This window comes from Leptonotus elevatus, chromosome 1, assembly GCF_054856555.1.
Source record: "Leptonotus elevatus isolate MCC_2025b chromosome 1, RoL_Lele_1.0, whole genome shotgun sequence".
NCBI lineage: Eukaryota > Metazoa > Chordata > Actinopteri > Syngnathiformes > Syngnathidae > Leptonotus > Leptonotus elevatus.
This window is the reverse complement of record NC_141239.1, coordinates 7373787-7384461: the sequence shown is the minus strand read 5'-3', so window position 1 is coordinate 7384461 and position 10675 is coordinate 7373787. Positions and strand designations below refer to the sequence as shown.

Genomic DNA, 10675 nt, shown 5'->3' with positions numbered 1-10675 from the left:
CCCCCCCCCCCAAAAAAAATCAACTATGTGTGCTCGCACAAAGATGTGACACTGGGCTCTCTCCCTCAGTCTCCATTTTGTTTGGATTGCCAATTGACAAATACGAAGTGAGCTGAAGCTAGAATCTCAAAATTTGACTAACAAGTAACTGTTTCAGCATGTATTGATTTAAAGCGTCTGTGTGAGAGAGAGAGAAAAAAAGAAGAACCTGAATGAGCTCCATATGAAGCAACACAGTAGTGCCTTGAGATGGATCTTAAATATTGCTTTTAAATATTGTTTCAGCCCCTGACAAAAAATTTTTTTTCAAGCTCTGTGTATTGTACTTTATAAAAACATACAACATGTAAGTCAAGTCAAAACTTTTCATTACAATAATGTGTTCTATGTTCCACTAGGAAAAGCAAAGTTTCTGATTCAAATGACATTTGTGGAATATGAATTAAGCAACAAAGTGACTAGTTTTACACATCTCAGGCGGGGGCCATTTTGCCACTTGCTGTCAAGTGAAGACGACCAATCACGTCACTTTCAGTGACAGCGAGTGGCAAAATGGCCGCTCGCTGAGATTAATAAAAATGGGTGAACTTTGCTGCGCAAGTCATGAAATATAAACCAAAAATATCGTGTTCACACTAGTAAGGCTGCATAAACATATTGTAAAGAAAATTGTTCACTTCGCCTTTAAATAAAATATATATGTTCTTGTCACACTTTTTGTTTCAATTCAATGGCCATAATGCTGCTCCTGATGGTGTGCAAGCCTTGGTGGACATGCGGATATAACATGGAGACGGCAATGTCAAAACTCAGCAGTAAAATTTGTCGTTCTTCGCAGAGGAAAAATAAAGCTTCTCGATGGCATTTCCAATTATGTTTCAGTATTAGCATTAACGTAGCAGACTTAAAAAAAAAAAAAAGCACCATATGGTCGTCTTAAACGAGAAGGCAACAACAAAATAACTTCATCCCCATTAGCCTAAACGTATTCTGCTTAATATTGCATTGGTGGAATACGAGTAAAGCGGCAAAATCCACCATTTTTATCCATTTTTTCCACCTTGCCGTTGACTGAAAATGACATCGCAGTTGCTCAAGGCGCAGTTAATGACCAATCACGGCTCGTCTGTATTCTAAAGCTGAGCTGTGATTGGCTGTGACCTGAGCAACTGTGACGTCAATTTCAGTCAACAAGTGTCAAAATGGCTGCCTCTGATAAGGATTAAAGTGGGTGGATTTTGCTGCCCAACAAATGCAATATTAGTTTACAAGGAAATTTTGGAGTTGACTTCCACCTTTAAAAAAAACATGATTGTTTTGTTTAATAAGTTAAACGTCAAATGGTTGATTTCTTTTTTTGGACAAATGAGCACCAATTTCGCCAGCTCACTGCCACTTAATACAGCGCCCATGACGTTTGTGTTCAAAGGAAAAACAGCAGTGCATATCTCAAACAACTTGTAAATCGTATCACTCGTATCTCAAGACACCACTGTACCTGAATTAGGGGCGATTATCGGTACGTTACCTGCAACACACGGTGCTAACATTGCGCAATATGAGATTTGTCTTTAGACATTTGAAGTTTAGGTAGCATTTCGGTTCCAAGGTGTGAATTTAAAAACTTGAAAGCAAATCTTCCAGAACACATTTATATCTCGGGAGTCGGAGAGAGCGCAATAAGGTGACGGACGATGGAATGTTAAACCCAAACGAACTGATGCCCAATCTAGATGAGGGAAAAAACAAACAAACAAAACAAACAAAAAACTTAAAAGTGAGATTGACAACACTGCGATGCAACGCGAGAGAAAAAAGGTATGGAAGAAAACCAGGATGTTTATATAAACATCACAATGGAAGTCCCGTCAAATGTAATAGGCAAAAATAAATAGATGCGTACATGACAAGAAATCTATAATTTACTCTTTTTATAATTCACATAAAGCTTCTGGTAACCGCCAGTATTTCAGACTAGAGACGTGATCATATACTTGAATGCAGTAGATGAACACCAGTATGGCGGCCTGAACAGGACAGCTAAACACCAGCCCACCCTCATATTGAACCATGGATCGCAGAGACCCCAAAAAAAAAAAAAAAAAAAAAAAGAGGGGGGGGCAGTATTAACCCTGTGAGCCTAAAATATTGGTGACGTTTCCTCATTCTGCCCTCTTGTCTATCTTGTGCGCTACTCCATCCTTCCTGTGGCTTTCAGCTTTGAAAAATGAAAACAAAAAGCAGCCCTTGGTATCACAAACTCAAATATTCTTTTTAATTTCTCTTTTTTTGTACCAAAATCTCAATCACAGATAGAGGAGGCACGGGAGGGATGAGGGAGTTTAGCAGGCCTGACTTTTTGCCAAACAAAATCCTAAACGATCTTATCAGCGTGGGGAGACGGAAGAAAAAAAAAAAGGAGAAAAAAAAACAGGAGTGGAACGAGAGCCCTCAGTCGAGGCAAACGTACGGCAGGATATTCAGCTTGCTTTCATCCCCGTGAGGGTCCAACGATATGCACTCTGTCCAGTCGTACCAAGTGTCCTTCGTGTCCAAACACCCATTGACCCCGGGCCAGTGCTGGTTGTGTATCCTGTCCAGGTCCCCGTCGTTGACGTCCCGACTCACGCCCGGCAAATCCGCCGCCGGGCTATCTACCTGCAAAACGTGCATTTGCCTCGACTCCTTCACGTCCTGTTCTTCCCTTTTCAGATACTGGGACATGAAAAAGTGTGCGCTCGGGGCCTGCACCCCGGACGAGGTGAGCACGTTGCTCTGAAGGTTCAAGTAGGACTGGATGATTTCGTTTCTGGACAGCTCCTTCCAGTTTGTCTGCTGAAAAGGACTGGGGTTGGCGTTGGGTCCCGGCACCGTGGCCTGCGGCACAGCGACGTCAGTTCTCGGCCTGGGCTCGACGGGCTCGGGGGGAGTGGGGGCCTCCTCGGACTGTGAAGGCTCTTTATGGATGAGGGGCTTGATCTGACGCGTGACGGGGTCAAACGTTAGCCGGCGCTCTTTTAACCGCACAGGCTTGGTGGTGTCCTCGATTTTCTGGCCGTCTAAGTTGACCGAGTAGTCTCTTGAGCGGTACTTCCTCCGCTTATTCTCAGAGGCGGAAGTCAGTGACAGCGAGGCGTCCGCGTCGTCCCACGCGGCCGCGGCCGCCTCGGGCGCGGGCCGATGGAGTTCAGAGTTGTGTTGCGGGCGAGGGGGCGTGGGGGAGACGGAGGGGGATTCCAGTGTCATGGGCAAGTCTTGTGGGGGGCAATGAGCGGGGAGCTCGGGCGAGGCCGCCCAGTGCATGGAGGACCTCTGGGAAGAGTGAGCGCTTTGAGCCGGGGGGGACGCAGGCAAGGGGGAGTCCCTGGACGACGGGCTGGGGACAGATGTTAGCATTTGCGCATATGCTGCAGAACGCTTGGTGGCGGCGGCGTCTTGTTTTGTGCTCCTTGGACTTGTGGAAAGGCCGCGGGGACTTCTGGCTTGATAATGACCGCCGCCGCCACCGCCAGCCCCTCCCCCACCGCCATCATCCATTCTTGCCTGCTGCTGCATAACGGCAACCTTGATTAAAGACGAAGTGCTAGGGAGTTTGGCCACGCCGGGTGAGCTGGGCCGAGGCTTGACGGCATTTACGGGAATTCTGTTGATTTTATCATTGTCGAGGTGCTCTATCCGAGATCGGTCAGGAGACGGGACGACCTCCTGGTCGAGCTGGGTGTCCGGGCTGCCGGCGATCCCGTTGGTGGGCGGCGGTGAAACCGAGTTATCGTAAGTAGACAACTTGGAGATTTTTTCTGGCAAGTGCACGCCACTGTCTCTGTGCTCCGCCCGCCGCTTGCGGCCGCTCGATTTTTCAGCCTTTGGCGAGTACGTGTTGTGAACGTCATTTCCGACTTTGACTTCGGGGACCCCCTTCGCCGACAAAGAGATGTCGGGCGGCGAGGCTTCCGTCCTGCAGGGGTGGGAGCTGCCATTGGTGGAACCGGGAGCGCTGGCCGTAACCGCGGGCCCGGGTTCGATTAGCTTTCGCCAGTTTCGCAACAGCTTCTTGGCCCGCTTGGCGAGGTCTTCGTCCTTGGTCTTCTTCCGCACATCGTTGATCAGCTTTCCGAGTCGGGTTTCCTAATGCAAACGTGTGTTAGGGAGAAATCAAACGCAAAAAAAGTGCCACTTTTTCCACTGCACGGCTCAGCTTTACTTGCTTCAGTTTAGGGCAGCCGCTTTTCCACTTCAGAATTGCATCGAATCAGTTGGAAGAAGGCACGCTAACAAATAAATTAAGAACAGCATCTCATGCATATTAGCAGCGGACTACTCTCAAATTTGCCAATTAACATTCTTTCCCAGTCGCCTATTCACAGTTTTTGTGCTGTTCCCAAAATACATGGCACCTGAACCCCCATCTAAAAAGGGAATCGGTGACAAGGAAGTAAGCTCAAGTTTAGCCTTGTTAATGTAAGCTATGGAGAGTGAATCCATTTATCTTAAACGGGTGATGTAAGATTACTTTGAAATCTATTTGGGATCATGGTTAATGGTAGTTTTAAACTATAAACTCATTCACTGCTGTTGACATATAAAGACTGTTGTGGAATTCTCAGTAGTTAGTTGGGTCTGGAAAACAAATTGTTTTGGGGGTTTGTAGTTGAAGCTTCACAAGTCTTACTGAGCAACCTTTCCAAAATAGTGTTGTTCTGATACCGTTTCTTTGGCCCCCGATACCGATACCCAGTTTTGCAGTATCGGCCAATTCCGATACCTGGGTTGTTGTTTTTTTTCTAACATGAAAAAGCTGCCCCGCCATTGGTTCAGAGCATTCAAGGGCCAATAGGATATCCTAGCTTGGCATGCAGTGAACACGTCACACGTCAGTGAATGTTGTGCTCAAGTAAAACACAAGATGCTGCATCCAAAGTCCTATATTGGCGTCGGAAATAATAGTATCGGCATGTTCTTTGTTAGTACTTGCCGATGCCGATAACCACTGTTTGTATGCCGTATTGGGGCCTCTGCCGATACCGGTTTCGGAAAACAACGCCAATTCTTATGCAGCTTGGTTAGGTTTAGGGAAGTGAGCTTCATGTACAAGACGTAAAAGGCCCAATGTTAAAGAAAACGTAGGCGTCCACAAAGTATAAACATGTTATGCCGTTACGTGCTAAATAATGATTTTCCATAACGAGACGTTAACTGGAATCCAACTATTGACTGCCATCGACGTCTACAGGCATCAAGTCAGTTTTTCCAATGGAGAGGCCCGATCTTGGTCTGGCAAAACTCCGTGAATATCAAGCACGTTAACGGTAAAGGAAAACACATCCCTGAGATAGCGGCAGTACAGTGCTTTGGATTTGCAATCGGCGCACTTTTTGAGTTTACAAGATAAAAGACTGGGGTGTAAATTTTGGCTTGTCCAATCGATCGAGACAGAGAAATGGCAACAGGTTGAAAGCCGTACACGTTGAGGCGCCTCGCACTCGAACGGAGTATGTATAGAATAAACAAAATGTGTCACGGTTGTGAGAGAAGATAATGCAGTTCACGAACTGAATGCCATTGACGTTCAACTCGGGTCATGCGTTGAGTCGGTGTTACTCTTAGCAGGTTTCTTAGTTGCGTATGTGTAAATAAATGATTTTGCCATCAACAGCCCCTTTTTCAGTCTTGTTGTAGTTCTTTAGTTGTTTGAAGTGTCACAAGAAAACTAAACAAAAATAGTGCCAAAGTAACTGTTCCGCTTGACAAGTTTCTTTTCACACAAAGCGAGTTTCTATTTTCTATCGCTGATTACTTACAAACAGAAAAGGGGATAAGCAAACATTCTTCCTGCTAGTGAGTACTGTTTTTTGGGTAGTTTTGGTGCTTACGGAGTTAAATAATATTCTGTGTGGGTCTTGAAAGAGCACTCAAAAATGCTCCAAAACGACTTGCAATGTACAAATCTCTGCTCTGAAAACAGCAGGCAGTGAATTAAGTTAATATTGGCAGTCATACATAGTTAGGGGGGGATTTCAATAGTTCCATGTAGTTCTGTATTTAAAGATTAGTTCCCACAAATAGCCGGACGGGATTTCTGTATTCTAAGCATGTTGCTGTTGGCCATGGTAAGTTGATGGATTTTGTTTGGAGGCATTAGAGGGCAAAACAAAAATAGGCAGCATAGGAACAACATAGGTGTTCATTTTTGACATTTCTAGCAGGGTATCGTCAAATATTCAGTGAACAACTAGCAATGGTTTAATATGACTGACGGGATAGGCATTGGAATCCTGGCATTCCAGGCACCAGAGCCCTGGAGTTTGTGGTTTTGCTTACAGAAAAGTCGTATTTGGTGAGTAGAGCCGTGCCAAGACGATTAGAGACCGTGCAGTGGAAAACAGGCAAAATTCTACCTTGAAAAAGTGAATTTCTCTCACCTCAAGTGCTTCTTTGGTGATGGGATACTTCTCAAGACAGGTAATCACCTCAAGTACAACCACCATGTTGCATATCTGCAACAGAAAGAGACAATTCACATTTGTACTCTTAATTTTTTTTTAATGAATTATCATGCGCATGTGTGTAGAATCAAATGCCATTTATTTGACAGATTGATACACCGACAGATAGATGGATGCCAAAGTACTCAAATGTATTATGAATGATCACGAGTGGTAAATTCATGTTAATGGTGAAGGAATTGCCATTCAGTTCACATGATAGATATATAGATAAGAGCGTATGTAAAGGGTCAAGTTAGCAACGAGCTACGGACATTAGCTTAAAATTAAAGAGAGGGTCGTTCAAAAGTACTCAGCAATGTGTCAACTCCAAAATCAAAAACTTCGCTGTGGAAAACATAAAAGCGAACTCGCGTCACGGGAGCGTGTAAAACAACAAGTCACTGCGTCGTATTTAAACGAAACGAGACAGTAATTTTTTAGGAAAAGTCAACCAGGGGTTGTGAACATTTACCTGCGTTAACGTTAGCCGACGTGCTAATGCTACCAAGTTGAGTCGGAAGGCTCGCTCGCTCTTTTCTAGCTAGCTTCCCCAAGCTACGAGTTCGCTAGCCGCATCCGACACTTGTTTCACGGGGAAACGTGAGCGTATTCCGGTCGGCAGCCAAACTCTTGCTCGTTAGATGTATGTGGACTGTGTTTCCGAAACTTTTACCTTCACCGAGCGCGCGTTTATTCGTGTTATTCCAGTATAAAGTTAAAAATGCTACTTCCCTGCTTTGGTGTTAGGAGCTAGCATGCTAACGGAGCGTGCTAACGGACCTACGAGGGTCCAAGCAAGCGAGGGGGTGGGGGGGAGAACCAGCTACTGTTGCTAAATTAGCTTCCAAGCTGTCAACTCGGCTACCTCCAGGGAGCATCTCCTCCTTTTTTTATGACACATTCGCCATTGTCAGTGACAACCGACGACCGCAGGCCACGCAGCTTTTCAAACAAATGGCCACTAATGCAAACACTAGACTCGGGCACGTTACGTTGGGAGTTTGCCGGACTTGCATGTAAACAGGCTAACGTTAGCAGCCCACCCAGACCCGTGATAGCCACTTTAGCTTTACTCACATTGCTCTGACTGTCGATGGCCTGCAGCAGCCGGTCCTTCATCTGCTGCGGGGTTGCCGAGACCGTTGTCATTGCCCGGAGGATGGAGGGAGGAATCCTCCAAAATGGAAACCGACAGACAATCGTGACTCAAACGCCGCCGCGGTGACTCGACAGGCGTCCGCACAGCATATTTCTCTGTCGCCTGCAAGGTAGACAAGTCAGTCTTTCCCCCCCAGCTCACATGGAACCCCCCCACCACCCCCCAATGGGATAATGTATGTGCTGTGTTGTGTGGAGCACAGAAGGATTGCTGCCTGCCTTGCTCGGCGCTGTGGCGACTGGCGAGACTCACTAGCAGCTGCTGGAGCTCTCAACGGCCTCGCGGTGCATGCTGGGCTCGCTCGCTCGCTCGCTCACTCGCTCTGACGTCCGCGCCGCCGACGCCGAGTAAACATCCACGCCGCGCGTGCACCCTCACTACCCGGCCTGCCTCCTTTGTACACCACGGTACCCGCTGCCTCTTCCCCCCCCCATGTGGCTAAAGTACGCGCACTCTTTACTTAAGTCGAAGTCATGTAGAAATTAAGCCACAGATGACAAAATTATGTGGTCTTTTTCACGTAAATTAAAGTACAGATATTTGTGTATAAAAGAGACTCATTTTAAAAGTACTCACGCTCCTGTACTTAAGTATGTACAGATACTTGTGTAAAAAAAGAAAAGAGAGAGACCAATAAAAGTAGAAGTACCGATATGACCACATCAGATGTGGCAAAAGTACTCACATTAGGTACTTGAGTAGAAATAGATACTTGTGTAAAAACGGATTCACCTCCTTCAAAGGTGGCAAAAATACTCATACCCTGTACCTAAGTAGGGATACGGATACTTGTGTAAAAAGAAAAAAGAAAAAAAAGAGACCAGTGAAAGTAGAAGTGCTGATTTGACCACATGAGATGTGACAAAAATACTCACATTCTGTATTTGAGTAAAAATTGTTGTGTAAAAAAAGATTTTAGTAAAAATAAAAGTACAGATATGACTCCTTCAGAGGTGGCATTTGTACTCACACTGTAGATACTTGTGTAAAAGTACAAGTACTAATTAGATTCTTCAGGTAGCAAAAGTACCGTACGCATTTTCTGTGTGTAGTGTATTCTGTGAAGTACAAATACTTGTGTCAAAAAGAAAGTCCAGTAAAAGTTGGAAGTACTTCACGGGTGGAGAAAACACTCCTATTGTGTAGTTAAGAATAAGTACAAATATTTGTGTTAACAAAAGGGAGAGAGACTAGTAAAAGTAGAAGTGCTGATTTGACTATTTCAGAGGTGGCAAAAAAGTACTCACACTCTATACTTAACTAAAAGTATAGATACTTGTTTAGAAAAACTCTAGTAAAAGTATTAGTACTAATCTTACTCAAGACGGGGCAAAAGTATGCACATTCTATACTTAGGAATGAGGATAGGTACAGGTGTAAAAAACTATACTAAAAAATGAAGTACTAATTACACCTTCAGAATTGGCAAAATTTACTCACACATTATACTTGAGTAAAAGTACAGATAGTTGTGTAAAAAAAAAAAGAGAGACTCCAGTAAAAGTATAAGTACTGATTCAACTCTTTGACAGGCTGCAAAAAATCACTACACTGTGTATTTAAGAATACGTACACTTGTGTAAATTCAAGAGCTGGTGAATAAAAGTACTCACATTCTGTACTTAAGTAAAAGTAGAGATACTTATTGACTTCATCAGTTGTGGAAAAAGTAGTCACATTCTGTATTTAAATAGAAGTAGATAATTGTGTTTAAAAAAAAAAAGAACAGTACTAATTGACTCCTTTACAGCTAGCAAAAGTACTTACATTCTGTACTTAAGTAGGAGAACAGATACTTGTGTAAAAAAAAAAAGAAGTAATTTTTCAACACCTTCGGTGTGGCAAAAACGTATTCTCACTCTACGTAAACAGAAGTACATATACTTGTGTAAAACAGACTCTTATAAAAGTAGAAGTTATTCAACTCCGCCAGAGGCAACAACAAAAAAAGTCACACTGTATGTATATATGTATATGTAGGTTCCATAGGGTTCAACTTTATGGCCCCTGCTCTTCTCTTTGTAATTGCTGCCTCTGGGTTCCATATCAAGAAAACATGATATTTCTTCCCATTTCTATTCTATTGCTTTATGAAGCCAACAGACTCAAAGTTGGATTTCAAATTAGACACGCCGGCTAATAGTTTTCAGACTTAATTCGGGTTTGAATTTCCCACCCTCTTTTTGCGGATGTGACATCATGCGCGCAGTGTGAAGAAGTGTGCAGTTTCATTTTTCGGCCACGCGTGGCAGTAGCAATTTGAAATTCAATTTCCTACATAGAAGTATGCAGTCCTGCTCACCATTATTGGCACCCATGAAGGTAAAGAACATCATGGGGAATATCCTCTGAAAAAAATGAGTTAACTTAAAACATTTTTATTTATTTATAAATTTATAAAACAATAAACAATGGGCGTAAAAAAACAGAAAACTTAAAACGTCCTCTGTCACTGGTATTGGCGCCCTTTCCTGTAAACCAGTATGTAAACACATTGTGACTCACCTTTGGTAAATCACAAATGAGAATTCCCTGTTTTAAATGAATTAACCAATGAATGATGACTTTGATGTTTTAAAAAGCTACCTGTTATCCCATCCCTCATTTACTCACAGCAAGGCATAAGATTAGCAAGCCGAAGCAGAGCGACATGACCTCAGGCAGAGAGGACCCAAGAGGCAATGTGGAATTAGCAAACGTGCGTTTCTGCTAAACAGTTATAGCAAAATTTATCACCCTTTTCTTCAAACCAATACATTTATTGTTACGATAACTAACAGTGTATTACTAATACGTCTTGCTACAAATGTAGCCCCTTGGATAACGTGGTCTTATTTACAATACAGTGCTAATGCTAATGTAGCTTTGGTTGTTGTTGCTAATGCTAATGTAGCTTTGGTTGTTGTTGCTAATGCTAATGTAGTACTGCTAGCGCTAGTCGGTAATTGGAAGTTGGACGGCGTTCTCTGTGACCAGCACAACTACCACTTTGTGTATGGCCCTTTTTTTCGCCATGCTTGTAGATTGACGC

At 43.7% G+C, this 10675-nt stretch overlaps 1 protein-coding gene across 3 annotated transcripts; it reads right to left on the bottom strand.

Annotated features, from left to right (window-relative positions):
• Nucleotides 1-2251: 2251 nt before the first annotated feature.
• crsp7 (cofactor required for Sp1 transcriptional activation, subunit 7) lies at nt 2252-8030 on the bottom strand. 3 transcript variants are annotated; one of them, XM_086092818.1, is made up of 4 exons: nt 7897-8030; nt 7563-7746; nt 6420-6494; nt 2252-4125 (listed from the first exon to the last, which is right to left on the bottom strand). In XM_086092818.1, the coding sequence occupies exons 2-4, from the start codon at nt 7632-7634 to the stop codon at nt 2452-2454; spliced, it is 1821 nt and encodes a 606-aa protein (XP_085948944.1). In that variant the 5' UTR covers nt 7635-7746; nt 7897-8030; the 3' UTR covers nt 2252-2451. The 3 variants fall into 3 exon arrangements, with proteins under 3 accessions (XP_085948944.1, XP_085948933.1, XP_085948955.1); XM_086092807.1 differs by having other exon boundaries at nt 7863-7982; XM_086092829.1 differs by lacking the exons at nt 7563-7746; nt 7897-8030 and adding an exon at nt 6958-7224.
• Between the last annotated feature and the right edge of the window lie 2645 nt (nt 8031-10675).